The sequence below is a fragment of the Sorex fumeus genome, unplaced genomic scaffold (assembly GCF_029834395.1).
Source record: "Sorex fumeus unplaced genomic scaffold, SorFum_2.1 ptg000050l, whole genome shotgun sequence".
NCBI classification, from domain to species: domain Eukaryota; kingdom Metazoa; phylum Chordata; class Mammalia; order Eulipotyphla; family Soricidae; genus Sorex; species Sorex fumeus.
In genome coordinates, this window is record NW_026606107.1 from 9,477,854 (window position 1) to 9,501,219 (window position 23,366).

At 35.3% G+C, this 23,366-nt stretch overlaps 1 protein-coding gene across 4 annotated transcripts in view; it reads right to left on the reverse strand.

Annotated features, from left to right (window-relative positions):
* The window catches only part of DIAPH2 (diaphanous related formin 2), a 760,781-nt gene that overhangs the window by 385,862 nt on the left and 351,553 nt on the right, over positions 1 to 23,366 (reverse strand). For all 4 annotated transcript variants that reach the window (XM_056124107.1, XM_056124108.1, XM_056124106.1 and 1 more), the window contains one exon: positions 14,689 to 14,790. In XM_056124107.1, coding sequence (XP_055980082.1) covers positions 14,689 to 14,790 — 102 coding nt within the window. The remainder of the gene's footprint in view (positions 1 to 14,688; positions 14,791 to 23,366) is intronic.

A 23,366-nucleotide genomic window follows, 5' to 3' on the forward strand; every position in this document is an offset into this window, starting at 1 on the left:
TATGATTTGGCACATAGTGGTGATCTGTATAATTAGTAATAAATTAATAATGAAATGAAACAGTCAATGAATGGATTCATTAATTCATCTAAATTAGAATTCCAGTAGCACTGCAGCACTGTCCTCCCATTGTTCATAGATTTGCTCCAGCGGGCACCAGTAACATCTCACAATAAATTGTGAGACTTATTGTTACTGTTTTGGGCATATAGAATATGTTAAGGGGAGCTTGCCAGGCTTTTCCTTGCCATGTGGGCAAGACACTCGCAGTAGATTTCCGGGCTCTCTGAGAGGGGTGAGGGAATCAAACCTGGGTCAGCCGCATGAATTCCAGTAAAGTGCTAAATTCGAAGGAGGAAGCACAGCAAAAATAAGTATCATGTTAAGCAAATGTGGGAAATGGGGATGAATATGAAAAGTAATTTGCCACTACATCTGTCATCACAGCAATAATATCCAGGCTCAATCTTGGCACAAATTCATAGCCCTAGATACATTTTTGTTTTGATTTCTGGGCCACACCTAGTATGTTGAATATCCCTAGTCAGTATTCTGAGGTGCCTGGCAGTCAATCCAGTGTCAGAGATTGAACCGGGGCCCCAATGTACAAATAACATATTCCAGCCTGTTGAGCTCTTTTCTTTGGTGCCCTATCTACTAATTTTCAATATTAGATTCAAGATAATTTTCTGCTAACATCTAAAGAAACAGAGTTAAAGACAGGGGCAGTGACAAAGACAAAGAATATATTAACAGTATTCTTTTGATACTTAACATAAGTCATTGTGGAATAAAGAGGGACTTTTCTATGGCAGAGATTTTAACTTGAATTATAGTTCTGTTACTTTCTCGTTAATAAGATTTACTGCAAGTTGACTTATATTTCTAAGTCTATGATTTTCATCATTAAAATATATTCCTCAAATGATCCATTAAAAGTAGAATTAAGTCATAAATGAGATACTCTGTTAAGTGCTACTAATTGTAGCTGATAAGATCACATAGGACAAAAGTAGAGGTTCATGGGAAATTTGTTATTGTTGGTGGTGTTAATAGACTTTGTACTTCAATATTATAGACTTAAACAATATTGTAACTATATTACCTGTATATTAATATTTTAAAATTATCTGAGCAACCACAACACCCAAAAGGAGAGAGAAAACAAAAGGGAATGCCCTGCCACAGAGACAGGGTGGGATGGGAGGGATGGGGGTGGGAGGGATACTGGGATTCATGGTGGTGGAACATGGGCACTGGTGGAAGGATGGGTATTTGATCATTGTATAATCGAAACCCAAGCACAAAAATTTGTAAGTCTATAACTGTATCTCACGGTGTTTCACTAGTAAAAATAAAAAAAAAGTTAAAAAAATCTGAGCATTTCCATGAGCTCACAAACACACAAAAATGCAATATAAGTACTAAAAAAAACCTACTGCTATTATTACCATATTATTCCATCTCAAATATTCCCAACAGAAAGACTGGGTACCTAGTGAGTCTCCAAAATCTAAACAGGAAGTTTCTCTCATACATAGTTAAGAAAAGTGTGTTTCCATAGAACAAGTATTAACAACACTCATTAACTACTTAAAGTATGTTAAATACTAAATCTGTTTTATAATATATCTTATTATCATATCACTATCAATATCACTATCCTCCTGTTGTTCATCGATTTGCTCGAGCAGGCCCAGTAACACTGTGAGACTTGCTATTTTGTTTGGCATATCGAAGACATAACGGGTAGCTTGCCAGGCTTTGCCATGCCGGCGAGACACTCTCAGTAGCTTTCTGGGCTCTCGGAGAGGGGTGGAGGGATCAAACTGGGGTCGGCCATGTTGGCTGTGTGCAAGGCAAACACCCTACGTACTGTGCTATCACTTCAGTCCCTTATTGTCATAGTTATCATAAAATGTATTTTAAGATCAAGATAATGTGCAGAAGGTAAAGCTATATGTGTATAGCTCTTAATGAGAGTAACAAATTAGCTTGAAATTATATGAACAAAATTTGCTGCAATAATCTAGATTTTACAATCAGGTGAATGTACACTAAAAGACAACAGTTGAATATACATTAAAAGAGTTGTATATAAAAAGAAATGTCTTGGATAATGGACATTTGAAATCATATGCACTGAGTACCTTCTCAAACGCAAGCACAATTATTATTAGAATAATGTACTTTAAGTAGCTATGTCATAATATTCAAAGAAACAAAAATTCAGAGCAACTGTTTATTATTACTTGTTGTCCCTTATAGCAGTTTAGTTGACTGACATCCTTCCTTTTATATTGTAGTATTGTGAAAAGCTGAAACCATAAAGCTTTGATAGGTAGGGGATATTGTTACATAATGAGTTTCTTGTCTATAAAATCACATTAAGCAGCGAACATGTCTTTAGCTGATCTTCACTGTATCAAAAAGTTCACTGAAAGCTTTAGTGAGAACAGGTATAAGTAAGTTATTTCCCCAAGGTCTTAGACTGTTTTGTTTGTATAATTGGTATTTTATACATTTCACTACTACCAATATCATTGGCAAATATAAATCTATATGCCACTATTCCATGAGAATATGTAGAGAAAAAAGACAAATGTGTAAAGATGATATACAAAGGAAGAAGATATGCATGTACAGCTACTCAGTTACACATTACCATTAAGGCTATTTCTATTAATTTTTTGTTTGCACTAAGAAAGTCACTTTTCTGTAAAATTGAATGTGATCATTTTCTACTCTATAAATTAATGTTAATATTAAAATGACAATACCATTTAAAATGATATACAAAGAAATTTTTACATAACTAGAACAAAAAGATGATGGAATTTATTTTGATCTCCTAAAGACTTCAAATGGCAAAAATACTCCTAAGGGAAAATAATGAAAGTATCATGCTTCCAACTTCAAACTCCACTGAGAAGCAGTAAGGATAACAATAGCATCATATTAAAAAATATTAACACCAAGGATTGAAAGACTAAAAGTAAAATCAAGCACACGTGGAAAACTAGTTTATCATAGGAATCAGGAAAAAGGATGTACTGCAAGGAGTCCTTTAAAAGGAGTTAGGAATTCTGTTCAATGAGTGATAATGGGAAAATAGGACAGCCACATGTGAAAGGATGAAAGTAGGCTACTACCTAATGTGACATACACAACATATATTCAGAATGGTTATTACAGTTCTGAAGGTAATACTTGAAAGCATAAAATGTATAGAAGAAAACATAGCTGATACACTTTTTGTTTTCAGTCACAAAAATGTGTTTGATAACTGCACAATAAAACAAATGCAAAAATTAGTAGATGGGACTGCATCAAAATAAAAGGCATGCATCAAAAGACAACCTACTGAATGAGATAAGTTATTTTCATATTATCTATTGAAAAATACACAAAGCATATCATGAACTCACCAAACTCAACAATAAAACAAATACAAAAATACTGGGAAGGGAGGGAGCCTGAGTGATAGTACAGCAAGAAAGGCTTCCCTTCCATGTTACAGTATGAGTTTGATTCCCAGCATCCCATATGATGCTAAGAGCACCAAGAGGAGTCTGGCCTGAGTACAGAGCCAGGAATAATCCTTGGGTACCACTGATTGTTGCTCAGAAACAAGAATAAATACATAGGGGGCAAAAGGACCTGTCTCCAGAAAGCATACAGATCAAGATTATGAAAGGTGCCTCCAATGGTGGTAGGTGGGGTGAGTGTGGCATCTCTGTTTCACTGCCATCCTGTTGTTCATCGATTTACTTGAGTGGGCGCCAGTAATGTCTCCATTCACCCCAGCCCTGAGATTTTAGCAGCCTCTCCTTACTCTTTCCCAATGCTTTTGTATTGGAGGCTCATTCAGAGTCAGGGGAATGAGACATATTATTGTTACTGTTTTTGGCATAACAAATACGCCATGGGTTGTTTGCCAGGATCTCCTGTGTGGAGTGTGGTAATGAAAGGGAATCTGGGAACACTAATGGAGGTCAAATGACACCTGTGGTAGGAGTGGTGTGGAAACATGGTGTGCTGGAATCCCAACTTTCAATACACGTGTATTCACAATTCATTAATTAAATAGCAATGTAAAACAACATACCCAGTGTTTAATAGGCACATGAAAATATTTTCATTATATATTATTATTTATGGAAACTCAAATATAAACAATAATACATATCACCTCATGTGTATGAAAATTGACTATTAATAAAAAATAAGAAAGTATGTATCAGAAAGGATGTGGAGAGAAGGGAACTTTTATTGAGTTGCAGGTAAGAGCATATATTGGTCACATCATTATGGAAAGCAGTATGGAGCTCTGTCAAACATGAAGAATTGAAATTCAAAACAACGCAGTTCTTCCATTTGGGGGCATCTACCCCAAAACACAAAAATATTAATTCAAAGAGGTATCTTTTTTCATGCTTTCTGTACTATTATTTTAATAGGCAAGAAATGGAAACCTAAATGACTATTGAATGACAAAGATATGAATATATACACTTAGAGTATTATTCAGATACTGAAAAAGATGAAATACTGTCTTTAAAAAAAACATGGATGGGCAAGGAGTGTGTCATGTTTAGTAAAATGAGGCAAATAGAGAAAGAAACTTATTTGACTGATTTCAAAAATGCAATGTATCAAGAAAATATGTAAACTAAATGACATGAAATGAACAAAATTTATAGACCAATTAGTGGCTAACAGTAGGCAATATACCCAACAAATGTGTATATGTGAAGATATCTAGACAAATGTGTATGTGTGAGTATATCTAGACATAAAGAACTGCTACTATGATGTATGTTAGATATGGTTTGAATTGTGAATATAATGCATTGTATTCACATGCTGATTTTTAATACTGGACACTTGAAACATACAATGCAACATTTTAATATGAAAAAATTAATACTCATTAAAACATGTAAATATAGTATAAAATCCATTATAATATTTTCATAAAAATTCTATTCTAACCCACAGAACATTAAACATGTAGAATAATTTTGTGTCACGTACAATGATAACTGCAAATATAGCTGAATGAAACTTCAAGATTGTGGATTTGAGTTAGACAGCTAGTCAACTGCATATATAAAAGTTGTGAGGTGTAGAAACAATGACTGTGTAAAAGTGCTAGAAAGTAGAGAAGAACTCTGTTAAATAATACTTTGTACTATTTTAGGCAATGACTTAAAGGGAAAGATGATAATCCATCTTTAAGGGCAGGGTAGATTATTATGGAATTATCACTTGATTTTCTGTAGTACATCTACTATCTGTTCTGAATAAAGAGTATTCAACTGGCCATGTTTTATAAAATGAATTGCAAATATTTGCATATTAGATTTCAGATAGGTATTAAATCAGAGAAAGTTGGCTTCAGAAAAATCATTTTGAAAAATATCATCTATAATAGAAGAATAAGAGTGTCCTGATACTGAATATTGTCTTCAAAGAAAGTGATATATAGAATTTTGCAATAACAAATTTTACCTTGTCTTCAGTATAAGACATAATATATCAACAATGTTTGTTCCTAGAGTGACATAAAATTCAAAAGCATCATACTAAGAATTCCAAAATATCATTCTGGAAACAACTATTTGAGAATGAGAACAGCCATAAAAATATCTGGTGTAGTTTTATATGTGGTATTAGAGATATTGACTTATGAGTATGAGTAGTAAACTTTTGGGGAAGCCATATATAAAAAACCATGGACTCACACATGTAAGATATGTATGTATTCACCTCCATTGTCTGACTCAGATATTTTTTAATCTTAAAAGCTTAACCAAAAGCAATCAGTAACAAAAGATTTTGGCAACTATTAAATTAATATTCAGTTCTTCAAATTTTTTGTATTGAATCACCGTGAGATAGTTACAAGGCTTTCTTGACTGAGTTTCAGTCATACTATGATCCAACACCCATATGTACCAACAGTGTACATTTTCCACCACCAATATCCCCAGTTTATCCTGCCATCCCAACCCTGCCCCTGCCTCTATGGCAAAAGATTTCCCCACACTTTCTCTCTACTTTGGGGCATTGTGGTTTGCAATATAGATACTGAGAGGCTATCGTGTTTGGTCCTTTATCTACTTTCAGCAGATGTGTACTTAATATTCAGTTTTAAGGTGGTTTCATTTTACCTTGTTTTACTATAAAAACTGATAGATACCAGCAACTCTTGGGATTATTATGACTTTATGGAATATTATGAGAAGTTTATAAGATGATCAAGAATGCATACACAAGGATTTGAGGATAAATTCTTTCAAGTTAAAATGAATAGTTTTGCTTCACTTAATTTAAAAATTATTAAGGCATCTTTTTTCTAGGAGAATGAGACCCTTCATTGTCACTGTTATTTGGCATATTGGGTACGCCATGGGGAGTTTGCCAGACTCTGCCGAGTGGGCAGGTTACATTCGGGAGCCTGCCAGTTTGTCCAAAGTAGGAATGAGATAAGATGTTGCGCGGCCACAAATGCAGCTGCGCTTCAGGGAGCTGGGTTTTATAGTCTCTGAGTTTTGGTCATTGATGGGATTACACGGCGCCAGGGGGCCAGTTGGTGGGTGTGAGCCCTGCCTACTGGAATGAAGGGTCTCATTCTCCTAACTCTGAAAGAGCCTTGAATATGGCACTTTTTTAAAAAAACTCAGGGCTAGGATGAAGGAGACGTTACTGCTCGAGGCAATCGACGAATAACAGGATGGTTGTGATTTGTGATTTGATCTTTTTCTAATTCTCAGATGAATAAAAAGTCCATCTAAAATAAGTATACATATTTATTGAAAGAATAAAATTCAAAACAAAATACGACACATAAAAACTGAAATTTTTGACTGGAAAACTAAAACGACAAACAAGATTGTCTCAATATTCAAAACTGAAAAATGATCTAATATTAAAGAACAAAAAAGCTACAATTTTTCTTTTAAGAATTGCCTTGGATGACACAAGGGAATTAAAAAAAACATTTTAAGAATTTCCTTTCATTTGATTAAGCTACCTTGAATAAAGCACATAAGCTCTTAGAGGTTTTAAAAAACATAAAATCAAGCCAGCTTTGTAAGTCATATTTCTAACTATGGGCATACATTTCTCCACCTTGATGCATTTGTGTAGAGAAAGTGAAAAAGGAAAGGGGAAAAAAGGGAAAGAAATGTGCTGTCAGCAATATCACATAATCTGTGCTTTTCATTTTAAGTGTTTTATGTGAAAGGTTATCTCAACATCTTTTTTTTTATAAAGTATAGCTTCAGGAAGTTTTTAATTGATAAAAGTATGGGCAATTTTGAAGTGAGAAAATGGAGAACCGATTTACAAAGACGTATGAGTTTAATACATACACACAGTATGGGCCTCCATCCTCATTGCAAGATAAGTGGGAATTTCCATAGCTCTGAGGTTTGAGAGCCGCTGAGCTGAAAACACATTCTGAAAAGTCTAAAAGCTCCTGCTGCTAGTTCTAGCTAGCAGAATTTTCAAAGGTCTGTGATTTTTTTTTTAAACTAAAGGTACAGCATATAAGTACAACAATGTACCAAATTCAATTCTGTGGGTGGTAAGCTGGAGGACAAGTCAGCGGAAATCTATGCAGCCAATCTATCTACTTAAAGAAAAAGATTATTGATCACAGAAGGTCTAGAGACTAGCACATCCTTCTTATCAGGAGGACTGTATCTAGACAGAGAAAAAGGATCTCAGGCTTTTTTCATTTCTTCTTTAATTTGTCCAATTTTCCCTGCTTCTTTGTAGCTCCCTACATGTGAATATCAGGCAACTTAATGATATGACTGCTAAAAAAAATATGTTCAGAGAAAGTTTGGCAGGCCAGTTTCTGCCTCAGAGCAAGCAGGCCAGTTTCTTTATCTCAAAAGAATAAAAGCTTAAACTGTAATGTGTTTGCTTGATAATCATCATGATTATTTTCAATGAATCTTCTAGAAGTACTCTGACTTCTGGCATCTACCTATCTCTAACTGATGAGATTTTGTTTTTATAAGCTAGGAGCTGGTTATATAATGAGGCAAACTCTAAAGGGCATTGGAAAGGGTTGAAAGAATAAAATCAAGACAAATTATTTATTGTTAAGAAGCAAGGAAATAAACATTTTCAATAAGGCGGCTAAATTATTCAAAGTTATCCTGTATCTTATGAATATGAAATTATTCATAATTGAAGAGTCCACTTGATTTTGCATTCAGACAACATATTCAACAGAATTTTTAAGTACATACTATGTGAATAAAATCAACACGATGCACACATTAACAAAAGCTACAATTTAGTGAGGGTTACAGACATTCAATTAACATCAGAAATAAAAATCTAATTAAAAACATGAAGATATCTACAAAGTTTAAATGAAAATTGTGCTCTGAAAAGACATGGAGATATATTTTTTATTGAGAGACAAGTGAAGGTATCAACAAGAAGATGAAATTTAAGTTGAGGAATGAGATAACAGATGAGACAGGGAGGTAGCAAGTGGGAACAAGAAGCAGCAGGATGTGTAATGGGCCAGTGTCAGAAAAGGCCTCACAATATAAAAAAATAAAGAATGCAATTATAATATAGCTGAAAATATTTTTCAAAATTCCAGGGCTAAGGGCTGTGCTGAGACTGATTTGTAGAAGTGCAAAGGTTTAATTGGAGGAAATAAAGCTAAGAGTTATGTTGCATCAAAAAGAGAGTGATTAGAAGACATGATGAATTGGTCATGACACAGATGGAAAGGTAATTAGTGAGTAGCTAGTAGTATGTTTGATATGAAATTTAAATGCATATAAATAATATATCAATTAATTTAATTGAATATACACATTTTAATTTTAAAATTAATTAAATATCACTGTATCACTGTCTTCCTGTTTTTCATCGATTGCCTTGAGCAGGCCCCAGTAAAGTCTGAAGGTTCTAGCCCTGAGATTTTAAAAAGTGCCACAATCAAGGCTCTTTCAGAGTCAGGAGACTGAGACCCATCATTGTTACTGGTTTTTGGCATATTGAATATGCCACGGGGAGTTTGCCAGACGCTGCTGTGTGGGCTGGATATTCTTGGTAGCCTGCCAGGTTTTCCAGACTAAGTACTAGATAATAAGATGTCATGCCGCTGCAAATGCATGCAAAATAAAAGACATCGAGATATATTTGTTATTGAGAAACAAGTGAAAGTATCAACAAGAGGATGAAATTTAAGCTGACGAATGAGATAACAGATGAGACAGGGAGGTAGCAAGTGGGAACAAGAGGCAGCAGGATGCGGCCGCACTTCCGGGAGCAGAGTTTTATAGTATCTGGGTCTTGGCTATTGATGGAATTGCATAGCACCAGGGGCAGTTGGTGGGTGTAACGCCTACATTCTGGAAGATTGGGGATCTGGGTGGAGGAGGCCCCAGTCCCAATACGAGCAGGCTTGGGGATCTACGCCCCGGATCCCACACACCTGGGTTCCTCTGCCAGTTTCTTCATGCGTGAGGCTCGCCCAAATGTGTGGAGAGTGGTCTTAAGCATGGCTGTGGCTGGAACCGGAGGTCTTCAGCTGCAGGGTTCTGCTTGGGGTGGGGAGGGAAACTTAACCCACCCTCCTCCAAGGGGCCCCGGTGAGGAGAGCCAGAAATGGAGGCAGGAGACTCTGTGCTTTTCTCTTATAATAAACCATGTTTTATATGTTGCTGATGTAACACCATAACACATTAAATATCTTGAGGATATAAAAATATATATCCTGGATAAGTCTCAATACATTGCTTATGGTAGATTACTGACTACTGTTCTTTAACAATGAATGTAAAGCTAGGTAGCAGAAAAAAAACTTTAAAAATATTTATTCTACCCTTCCCCCTGCCCAGACCAGACCCCAAGTTCCTGCCCATGAAGGCCTCCTCCACTCTCCAATGGCCATAATTCCACAGGCACACAAATGAATATGGGAACATGGCCGCTTCTGGCAGAAATGCCTCTGGACTGAGAACTAAGCTACCGCCCATGCCACCCCAGGAAGAGAAGGGTGTTTGTCCCTGTACTTTATCCCCCTCGGCAGCAGCATGGCAACTGACATCTTTCAGTCTATCGGGCAGAGAGGTATGGCTTGCAGTGACAGGACAAGCAGCATCTCTCGGGATGGGGGTCGGAACTGGCCCTTACCCCAGCCCCCAGGACCAGAACCCCAGTCGCCAACCACAAAGGCCTCCTCAGCTCCCGAATGGCCATGATTCCAGAGGCACTCAAACCAATCTGGAAACCTATCCACTTCTGGCAGAAATGCCTCTGGATTTAATTACTAAAATACCAAAAATCAAAAATTGTGTGGCCGCAACAGCAGCCGCGCAACATCATTCGCTCTTCATTTTCAGGAATAGAAAACAAATTATTTAATGATGCCTTCTCGGCAGGTGTGATAGATGGGGGGAAATTCCAAATAATAATAGTGGGTCTTTTGTTGAAAATTGAATGTAATCAAAGTAAAGAGAAACTAAAGTGAAAATCAGGGGGAGTGGCAGGATGGGGGTATACTGGGGTTCTTGGTCGTTGAACATGTGCACTGGTGAAGGTATGGGCGTTTGATCATCATACGACTGAGACTCAAACCTGAAAACTTTGTAATTATTCTGATGGTGATTAAATTAAAAAACAAATTATTCTAGGAATTGGAGAGACTGTTAAAGCTACCAAGAATTTCAAGGGCAATAAAAGGTTATTATTCATCTATGTATCCATCCACTCATTTTTAATCACTTAGTAACTTCACTTGATCATTTGACATCCTGTCACTCATGGATTTTCTGGAGCGGGCGCCAGTAATGTCTCCATTCATCCCTGTTGCATGCTAATGTAACCCAATGGCATCTGCTCATTCTAGGAATACAGCAGCCAGTAGCCCGGCAGACCTCCATTACCTCCACTACCTCCACTACCCAGCCGCAGACGCCCTCCAAGACGCTTTCCAGATTGCGTGGCTGCAACATCATAAAACACTTAATACAAGATTACCACACCATATTTGAATGCGTTGAAATTTGGTTTGAAGCATGGGAACACCTGTAAGGTCGATTAGAGGCCGCCTAAAAGCCTCTATCCCTCTCGGGAGCCTTGCAAGCTATCCGTGGTGTATTCAATATACAAAAACCAGTAAATACAATGGGTCTCTTTCCCCTGACCCTGAAAGAGCCACCACCAGTAACTTAATATTTTTAAAACAGGGTAGAATGGTTATTAAAAAAATCTAGATTCACCAACAGAACTAGAGAGTGCAAGTTACAATACAATCCTTAAGTTAACAGAAGACATTAACAATTCACACAGAGAAAAGTAAATTTAAAAGGGAATTAATCACTCTCTTGACATACAGGTGTATTAAAATAATGAAATTTGCATATATACTCATTAGTATAGTGCAAAAGTTAAAAGTACTATTAAATCATATACTGTCTTGGTTTGAAATCTAGATCTAGTAACAAAACTGTATTAATCACAATAAAAAGGTATTTTTTGAGACTAAATTGAGAACTTGATAATATTTTTTGAGAGACCAGTGAAGGTATCACCAGGAGAATTTAAGCTCAGGAATGAAAAATAAATAAGAGAGGCAGAGATCAAGTGGGAATATAGAAAAATGGAGATAACTTTTTAGGCAGAAAAATTATTGGTGGAAATCTAAGTATTTTCATCTTTTTTGAGAGATTAAATTGTGGCAGTAAGTGAAACTAATGGGTCAGAGAAGGATAGAAGTCTTGAGAAGAAAAGTTAAGAAATGCTAAAGATGCTACAGAAAAGTGAAAAAGCTCTGAATAGGAAGGAAAAAAATAATTCACGAAATGGGAATAAAGGTCTTACTGAGGTAAGATCTGACATGTCATTAAGACATCAATCACTCAGTTCACCAAATAGAAGAAAACAAAAAGCCAGAGTGCTAATGGCAGAATTATAATTCTAAAGAGATCAAGTTTTAATCTGTAAAGCCTAGGACATACAAAAGATTTTCAAATGAAATCAAATGATGAACATAAGATATTCAACTCATACCATCAATGGAGGGAGAGAAAGAAAAAAAGACATCAGGTTTTGACTCTTTCACTATTGTACACAATTATGCACATTTCTAAGGTTGTTCTAAATGCATCTTTCTGATATATTTTGAGGGTTAAAACTAATTGTCTATATTCACTCATACTTGAATTTAATTTCAGCAACCTAAAAATTAGCATAGTTTTACATTTCAAGACCTAAAATCTCCTATTTTAAATCTCTACTGTATCTAAGATAATCTAAGCCACGCAAAGCACACATACTTAAAAGACTAAAGTACATCATTATTTCAAAAATAACTTTCTGAGAAAAGATTATCTAAACTTTTTTTGGCAAATCCAGACTGATATGGTCTTAACTAGTTTACACAGTACAAAAAACTGTGATGTTCTTGCCTTTATTTTTTAAACTAGAAACACATAGTTACGGATGGGGACAGTGAATAAAAATACCAAGTAGATACCAGCTTCCAATATACAGACTCAGAATTATGTATGGCTATGTGCACAAAAATATTATCTTAAATTATCTATTCTAATTTTCTTTCAGAAAGAATATTGTTTCTTATGTTTCAAACTTCATTTACTCAGTGTGATAGCTAGAATATTCATTTTGAATAACTTGCCTAGAAAACTAATACATCTTCGACAATAAAAGCATTTACAAATAGTTTAAGAAAATTCTTAAAATGTACCTACTATAAAAATCATAACCATTATGACATAGCTGAATTTTCATGATATCATCACCTTTCTTCAATTATAAATTAAATCAACAAATTAGGTTTCACATGTGGAATTCAGTCTTGACTATTATTTAATATTATATGAAAGTACTAGTAGTTATTAAAACATTAATAATAGGTTGGTTGATTTGCCTAACAAAGATGAGAGATTTGTCTTCATTGGATTCTTAACATGGTCTTTTTTTATATATAAAAAAGGTATAACTGATATTAATATATTTTAATATGGGTAAGTCAAATCTATCATATTTTGAATTTAAATGGATTTTAAAAATAACAAAATGCCAATGGAATACTATGAAAAACATCATAACATATTTTGGATGAAGCAGAGCAGTGTTTCAGTATTATATTCAGTGGTAATTAAAAAGCTATAGTATGCTGATATGAAATGGTCAGGAAGGAAATTTGATAGCAATTAAAGGACTATTCATTTACATAATGAACAAACAGGTACCTAATTGAAAAGTAGATTTTTATAATATAATGAATAATAATGCCCTCCTTATCATATCTTGAGTAAAATGTATGGATAATGCTAAATACATATTGCTGTGTTCTCTAATATTTAATGTAAAACTACTCTCCTATTGTACACTTCCGAAGAAAAGGGGATAAGGAAAGAAGTCATTCCAATAATGTTTTAACTAAACAAATACAACAGATATATTTGTGATAATTTTTCCCACAGCTCAAAGTATTTAAAATTTTCAATTAATGATATTCTATAGAGAAAATGATCATCCTTCTACTTTTATCTGACATATTACTGCACAAAATAGTCTCGAGAATAGTGTCATTCATCTACTAAAATCTTTTTTCTAAATTTAAGGAAGCCAAATTTCAAGACCAAGAAAAATATTTTTCTAACAGAAATATTTTGTAAGAAGAAAAATACACAGTGTAACAACATATACTATTTTTCATCTATCTCATATATAAAATTAAATGCCAACACTGATGTGGAATATATCCCATAAGATTTCTTTAAACCTTTGAAGGATAAAAATTTCTTTTCCAAAAACATGAAAAATAATAAATTTTTGAATCACTATTGTATTAATTACAATATAAAATTCATATGTACTTATTTTCACACCCACCAACTGGCCCCCTGGTGCCATGTAATTCCATCAATGGTCAAGACTCAGGGACTATAAAACCCAGCTCCCGGAAGAGAACAGTTCAGTTTCCTGCCCCTGTGCCTGGCTGTCCTTGCCAGGGCCCCTTGGAGGGGAGTGGGTTGAGCTTTCCTCGCCGCCCCGACCAGGGCTCCGGCAGCCGAAGACCTCCAGAACCAGCCACCACCATGCTGAGACCACTCTCCGCACACATGAAGGTACCGGCAGAGGAACAAAGGCAAGCGGGTCCCAGGGCTGAGATCTCCAAGCCTACTCGGATCGGGGCTGAGTATCCTCCACCCAGATCCTCCGAATTCCAGTAGGCGGGGTCACACCCACTAACTGGCCCCCTGGCGCCCTGTAATCCCATCGATGGCCAAGACTCAGAGACTATAAAATCCAGCTCCCAGAACTGTGAAATATTATTATGACATCTTATTATCTCATTCCTACTTTGGACAAACTGGCAGGCTACTGAATGTAACCTGCCCACACGGCAGAGTCTGGCAAACTCCCCATGGCGTACCCATTATGCCAAATACCAGTAACAATGATGGGTCTCATTATCCTAAAGAGCCTTGAATATAGCACTTTCTTAAAAATCTCAGGGCTAAAATGATGGAGACATTACTGGGACCTGCATGAGGCAATCGATGAATAACAGGATGGTCCTGACCGTGATTCATGATGTACTTATTTTCAATGTTTCTAACAAATATTACTTCCCAACCAAATTTAAGTGCTTTTATGTGACAGACATACCACAACTCCAAATTGTTCAGGCTCACAGAGGTCATCATACTCATTTTTCAACTGTGCTAATTCATTGAGTACCTTCTGCTCTGGAAGATGTTTCACAAGGTTCTAAAAAGAAACAAAAGACAATAGTATTATATTATTAGTATTATCAAATTTTATTGTAAAACTAATTGATTACATAGAGCAGTAATAACATTTCAAATTATGACTGTTAACAGTGTCAATTTGTCAACACCTTCTCCAAAACTATCTAAAATTATACTATAATTTATTAGGAATAAATATATAAACTTGTTTTGTTGATTATAATCACAAGAATAAATGTTAAATAAAATAGAACATAGCAATAAATGGCATTCTAAAATTGAATAAGCTTGCATACTTAAACCATACTATACTTGAAGATAACTACCTAATAGTCAATCAAAACAGCAAATACTATGAAGAATTAACCCTTAATAGAATTCACAAAATTTTGAATCATTTTCAAACTTTTGAACAAAATCAAGTCTATAAAATTCCCCCATTATTTAGTATCTGTATTTAAATATTTTCACACTATACCTCTAATTTAACTGTAGAAATAAAAGTCACAAAGTCTAATACACATACAAACTCTGTCCAAAATACTAAAGATCACTTAATGATCTTCAAACTCATATATCTTCCTCTTTTTATACAGTATTACCTATCATTACATTCTTTATTTATTATAGAGATCATACCATTTTCATACTATCGTGAGAAAAATATACTTAAATTGATAAGGTCATTAGACAAAAAGAAGGATATTGAGGGAGGAAGACATACTAGGTGGGGCTCAGGGACACTCCTGGCAAGCTCATTGGAACCAGATTGGGTGCTGGGGATTAAAACCGAGTGGCTATGAACAAGGCAAATGCCCTATCAATTGTTCCATTGCTCTGGCCTCCAAAGAAGGATATTCTATATTAAGTTGCAATCCACCAAGAAGTCATGACTACTAGGAGCATACGCTTAAAAAGAACAGGGCTTTGTAATATATGAAACAGAAACAGACAAAATTGAAAGAAGAAATAATTTAACTATAACAGTTTGATAATGTGACAGCCAGATTTGATAATTAGAACATGGAGACAAGATGCATAAGGAGTAAACAGAGAGTCCTAAAAACATTACAAAGAATTAGATATATGTAAACCATTCTACCCAATACTAGCTGAATGAAAATCTATTTTACAAATGTATGCAGAACTATCCCAAAACTGATCACAGGTCAAACAACCAAACCAAACCTAAAGATTTTTAAGACAGTGAAATCATAGTGTTTTTTTTGTGATCATGAAAGTATTTAAATAGAAAGACATAACAGATGAAAAGTGGAAAATATACATATATGAATAAATAACACACGTTTTAACAATTATTTATGGAATACATCAAAAGGGAAATTAGAAAATATCTTGAAATGAATGAAAATACAAAATGCAAAAACATATGGAGTTCAGTAAAAGCAGTAGTAAGAGGTTAAATTGTAGCAATAAACACCTCTATTAAAGAGAAGAAAGGTCCCAAATAAATATTGTAACTGTATACTTTAAGGAATTAAAGTGTGTCAAGAAAAATCCAAAGTTAGAAACAGGAAAGGAATGATAAGAACTAGGTGAGAGATTTCTGAAAATGAAAATAAAATAAAATTTTGTTTCAAAGTAGAAAATTCTGCAACTAAGTTGAGTAAAGAAAATATAAGAGAGATTATAATAATTATCATCAGAAATAAATTAGGAAATTCATAATGATTTCCTAGGGGAAAAAGTTTATAAGAAGGTATTATGCAAATAATGTAAATAATCTAGATATTTAAATAACTACAAAAACATACAACACTGGAACTAAGTAAAACCAAGAAAAACCTGGAATTTATAAAAATTATTGAATCAGTAATCAAAAAATCAAAATTAAAAAAAAACAAGAAGCTATGGATTCACTGAGAAAATTCACCTATATATTTAAAGAATAATAAACTGCAATCCTTTCCAAACACTTCAAATTCAAGAAGGAAAAGTCCTTAACTCTCTTTGGTGCAGCAATTCCTGATAGCAAAGTTGGTCAAAGAAATGAAACTAAAACTGTATGTTAAGGCCAGAGACATAAGAGACAGAGACAGGGCCAAATGAAAATAAAGCTCTAAGAGAGGAAATGTACTGTGGATAAGGTACCTGCCTTGCACTCAGCTAACTCAGGTTTGATCCCTGGCTACATATGGATTTCCAAACTCTTCCAGGAATGATCCTTCAATGCAAAGTCAGGAGTAAGTCCTGAGCATAGCCAGTAGTCACTGCTCCCCCCCAAAACCCTATAAATCAATACCCACTAATAGCTAATTATGTAACGCATAATAACAGCACAAGTGGCCATCCAGTTTTGCCAGCACAATTTGCAATACCCTGGGAATATATCCCAGAGAGGCATAAAAGTATAGTCGAAGTGAATCTGCAATTGTCTGTTCATTGCAGCACTCTTTACAATAGCCAGAATCTGGAAAATACCTGAGTGCCCGAGAACAGATGACTGGTTAAAGAAACTTTGGTACATTTACACAATGGAGTACTATGTAGCTGTTAGAAAAGACGAAGTCACGAAATTTACATACAAGTTGTACTACATGGAAAGTATCATGTTAAGAGAAATGACTCAGAAAGAAAGGGATAGACATAGAAAGACTGCATTCATCTGGGGAACATAAAGTAACAAAATAGGAGACTAACACCCAAGAATGGCCAAGATTAGTACCAGGAATTTTACTCCATGGCTTGGAGGCCAACCACACATACTAGGGGAAAAGGGAGCTCAGATACAGAAGGGAACACCAAATAAAGGTGTTGGGAGGATCCTCCCAGGATGGGAGAAGCGTGCGGAAAGTAGACTATAGACTAAACATGATTGTCACCCATTGCCTCTTTTGCAAACCACAACACCCAAAAAGAGAGAGAGAACAAAAGGGAATGCCCTGCCACAGAGGCAGGGTGGGATGGGGGGAATAGGGGATGAGAGGGATACTGGGATCCGTGGTGGTAGGAAATGGGCACCGGTGGAGGGATGGGTATTTGATCATTGTATAATTGAAACCCAAGCACAAAAATGTCTAAGTCTGCAACTGTACCTCATGATGTCTCACTATTAAAAACTTTTTAATATATAAAAAATAGAAAAATAAATTTCAAAAAAATAAATCCACTTTGAACATAAAAAAAAAAAACAGCACAAGTGAACTGAATTTAGCACCACATTAAAAGGATTATAACTATAACCAAATTAGATTTGTCTCTAGAATGTGGAGAGTGGTTAGATATACAAAAAAGAAAGTCACTAAAACAATATCATGTTAAGTGAATGTGGAAAGATATGCAAACATTTAAACATCTCAATTGATAAAGCACTTCACAGGGGCATTGGGTTCCTAGGGGAAGGAAGTGCATACACTGGTGATGGATGTGGTGTTGGAATTATGTGCATGAGTAACTATTATTAAAAGTATTAGAAACCACAGAATCTCAACTAATAAAAATTTTTTAAGGAACAAAAAGAAACAGAAAAATCACTTTGCAAAATCCAATTTATTTTGTTTTAAAAAGTACGCTTTTAATTAGGGCTAGAAGAGAGCTACCTGATTATGTGATAAGGTCAGAGTTAGCAGAGCATCATGGATATTCACACACTAAAAGAGTTTATCTCCTACATCAAGAACAAGACAATAATGCCTCTTTTACTATTTCTATCCATTACACTAATAGGGCTGGAGCGATAGCGCAGCGGGTAGGGCGTTCGCCTTACAAGCGGCCAACATGGCCAACCCGAGTTCGATTCCTCCGCCCCTCTCGGAGAGCCCGGCAAGCTACCGAGAGTATTCGATATGCCAGACACAGTAACAACAAAGTCTCCAATGGAGACGTTACTGGGCCCGCTCGAGCAAATCGACGATCAACGGGAGGGCCTTTTACACTAATAGAAATTCTCAGTAGAACAATTTGGCATGGAAGAAGATAGGAAAATAGATCACAAAAGAGAAGAGAGAAAAGAGAAAAATCATCCAGTTATAACTGGCACAATTTGCTTAGTGCAATAGAGGAGGGATTTTGCCTGTGCATGATATAGTAGCATCACTGTCACTGTTACTGTCCTCCCATTATTCATCGATTTGCTGGAGCGGGCCTACTACCATTGTGAGACTTGTTACTGTGTTTGGCATATTGAATACGTCACAGAGAGCTTGCCAGGCTTTGCCATGATCTTCCATTACTTGTAAAGAATAGTTTGCCGTGCAGGCAAGATACTCTCAGTAGCTTGCCAGGCTCTCTGAGAGGAGCAGAGGAACTGAGCTCGGGTTGACCGGGTCGGCCGTGTGCAAAGCAAACGCCCTACTGCTGTGCTATCGCTCCAGCCCATAGTAGCATAGTAAGCATGAAATAAGAATTTTGGCTCTCTGGTGGTATTTATGCTATAGAAGAATGTTAAGCATGAAATATGAATATCAATGTTTTGATACCTCAAATAACAGAGGAAAGGAAACAAATAAGCCAATAAAATACTTTGTGATATTAAATAAACTGATTAAAAATTTAAGATAAAGAAAGAGCATACATAATCCAGTTGCTTATTACGATTATCAAAGAACAATCTTACAGGAAATTAACAAAACAATTCCATTTTCAGTAAAATTTATAAAAGACATACAATGAGTTACCATTTAATATTAGAATAACTATTAACAATAATTCGCTATTATTAAAAATAAAATAGAAGAGCTGTAGGGATAGTACAGAGGGTTGTTTCCCTCGGATGCAAGCAACCCAGATGGGATCCCCAGCACAGTATACAGTATACCAAACACCACTCAGTGATCAGAATGATAAAAAACACCACTCAGGGCCAGAATGATAAAAAAGGTACTTGACTTGAATGTGTTCTACCCTGGTTTAATCAAGAGCTCCACATGTGATCCCCTGAGCACAGCAAAGACCAACCCCCGAGCAGATAGCCAGGAGTAAGCTGAAAGCCCAGACATGTGTGCCCCTAAATAAAAACTGTGGTATGTACCTACAAAAGAAGATTCATTCAGCAAAAACAATGAAACTGAGATTCATACATGCCAATTTTAAATTTTAAATTTTAAATGTTTTGTTTAGTGAAATAAGACACAGAAGGAAAATATTGCACACATCCAATTATGGGCAGTATACAAACTATAAAAAAATTAGACACAGTAGAATGGAAATTACCAAGGGGGGAATTATTGCTTTACTGTAAAGTAAAATAGTAAATGCTACGTATTGTAGACTTTTTCCATATTAGAACAAGTAGGTGAAAGTTCTATGAGGAACAACTGTAAATCTACTTTTATTTTTTATCTGTTCATCTTTTTTCTTCTTCCACTTAATTTTACATTGCCATTAATCTCTAGGAGGTAATGGCATCCACTATGTATGTGATGAGACAATAGTTATAAAAGTTTTAATGCTCCAGGACTGACTTAAAAAAAATAACAGCATTCTGGGGCTGGAAAGATAGCACAGCGGGTAGGGTGTTTGCCTTGCACACAACATACTCAGGTTCAATTTCCAGCATCCCATATGGTTCCCCCAAGCACTGCCAGGAGTAGTTCCTGAGTGCATGAACCAGAAGTAACCCTTGTGCATCGCTGGGTGTGACTCAAAAAGAAAAAAAATAGCAATCCATGATCTCAAGAAAAAGAGATACTGATATGACAATATATGCATTATCATATTTGATTAACTGAAATCATTTTTGCTTCACTAAGTTCATTTTTAATAAAGACAAGTCGATATAAACATATTATTTTCATGATTTTCAATTATGTAAAAAATTTAAGAGCCTATTTAGTTCTTGAATTTATATTGGTTTTCAACATGTGTAGATTTCAGGTGTACAGTTTCTCATTCTAGCAATATAAGTGTGTATTTATATATACATACCCATAAATATACATACTTCCACACACATTTATACACTGCATCTAACACTAAATGCCCAGTAACCAACAATAATCAAGCAATTAATTCCCTCTACCAGTTTCACCTTTCTTTTCAGTTAATCACCAATTTGTAGTCACAGTCTGAAACTTCTTTCTGCTGTGTTTACTGTGTGCCTTTCTTAAAAGGAAAAAAGCAACTGTGTTCACTTGCCTTCTTCAGAGTCCACAGATGTGCGTGGCAGCTCTCTTTTTCTGACATATTTCATGAAGGAAAAACTGAAAGACCATCTTTGCAATAACAAATGGAAAGGATTCACCATTTTCTCTTGCAGAGTAAAGTATTTCTGAAGTATGTAAGTTACTTAATCAATATTTTTTCTCTGAAAATAAGATGCTTTTTGTGAAGTGTATTATTAAAACAAGAGTTTCACAACTTGAATGCTTTTAACTGCATTTAAACTAAATTAGAAACAGCAGTATTTTTAAAACCTAAAGTTTCAATACTGAGTATGTCAAAATATCTATCTCAATCTTCAGCTTTGTGATAAATATTAAAGAATGAATAAAACCTAAAACAGAATTTTAGTTCGGAATGTGAAACTGGCCGGTATTGTATTTCTCTTCTAGCTACCAGCAATCTGTTAACTCATCTTCAAAATGCAGGCTCCACAGCAGGTGACATATCTTTTCTTTCTCTGTTCAGCTATATGAAATATTAAACACATTCAGTGGGCTTAGATGAATTCAGTCTTTGGATATTGTTGTATGATTGAATTACAAGCCTATATAATTTGCAGTATTTCGTATATTCATTTGCAAATAAGGTCTGAAATAAAACTTATTCTCTCACATAAGTGAGCGATGCAGATTGCAAGTGTACTATATATTGCTTAATGAGGCAGCTACCTCTACCATCTCATGCTGCAAATGGTAACTGTAGCCAATGCCTAATAATAACTAAGATTTCTTCATAGATACGTGCTACAATGTGTAGATAAAATTGTATTGTAATTTTGTTTTATCATTATTATTATTTTTGCTCTTTGGGTCACACCTAGTGATGCTCAGGGGCTACTCCTGGCTCTGCACTCAGGAATTACTCCTGGCGATGCTCGCGGGACCATATGGAATGTTGGGAATCAAACACGGGTTGGTCACGTGTAAGGCAAATGCCCTATACACTGTGCTATCGCTCCAACCCTGTATTATACTTTTAGGAATTAATACACATCCATGCCCATAAATTCCTGAGTAGAAGAGAAACAAGAATGAGCACACAAGAAAAATAACGTTACTTATTTTCCTCAAGGCTTGTTGGTCTACCCATCAAAAGCATACAAAAGAGAAAATGAAACACTGTGATTCAAGGCACAATTTGAGACTAATATACGCAGGCTAGGAATTAGTCAAAAACTTTAAAGGGTCTCCGAAATGAAGGATAATGTATTTTATACCATCAGGTTAGGTACAGTGGGAAGAAAAAGCCTCCAAAAGATTGGCATTTTTCTCTAAGAACAACCTATTTGTTTCGTGAAAGTGTATTCCATGTATATCCCGATCAACTCTCAGTGCAGTGAAATTTCTGAGAAAATGAAAAGGGAAGTGTGAAAAACGTTGACGTGGGAATAGGTCCCCAAAGAAGTATATTACAGGAGAGAGAAACAAATACATATGTTCATAATCTGTCACAGAATGTGCCAAACAGTTGACCATCAGAGGCAAAAAATACACTAGCTGTGTCTCATGAAAGATCCTCCCTTATCTCCCTCCTTCAAAGTCATACTCAGGAGTGGGTTGAAAACAGAATATGGGAAAACTCATTTTTTCCAAGAAGACACAAAAGCAGTTAACAGGTCCATGAAAAAAATGTGCAACATCACTTATTATCAGGAAAAGGCAATTTAAATGACAATGAGATATCACCTTGTTTCTGTGAGAATGGCCTAAATGGTATAGAACAGAAAAAACAAGGGCTGGCCCAGGAAGTGAATAAAAAGAAAACTATATTCCCTAAAGGTGGGAGTGTAAGCAGGTTCAAGTTTTGTGATAAATAGACGAAAATTTCTCAAAAAAATTAAAAGTAAAACCGTTAAATTAAAAATAGACATAAACTTAACGCCAGCGCAGGTCATCTATCCCATGGAAAAAAAAGGATACTAATTAACAAAGAAACATGCATACCTACATTTCACGGCAGCACTCTAAGATAGGCAGAAAGATAGACAGATATTTATATAAAATGGTTTCAATAGGTTTAACTGCACTGCATGGGTTTTGATGTACAAGTCACTGCAACTTTATTTAGAAAGTTACTGTCTTCCAGTCACCACTAGTCTATCTTCACTATTCACACCCCAGGAAACAAAATTGGTAATCTTAATTTTTCATTTAAAGACCAAGTGCATTCCTCTTTAGATATTCCCCATTCCCTTATTGTTTTGTCTATATATCACAAGTGACAACATCTGGGTATTTGTTCTTTTCCTGAATTATTTTACTTAGCATGTGGTCCTTCAGGTCCATAAAGTTGAAACAAACAGACTGCCACACTATTAGTAATGGACAAGATCTGGAAACAATACAAATTCCTAAAGATAGATGATTAGATAAAGAAGCTGTGGTACATATATACGGTGGGGTGCTGTAAGAAAAATGAATTTTTATATTTGTTACAAAACAGATGGACTAGAGGATACCATGGTAAGAAAAA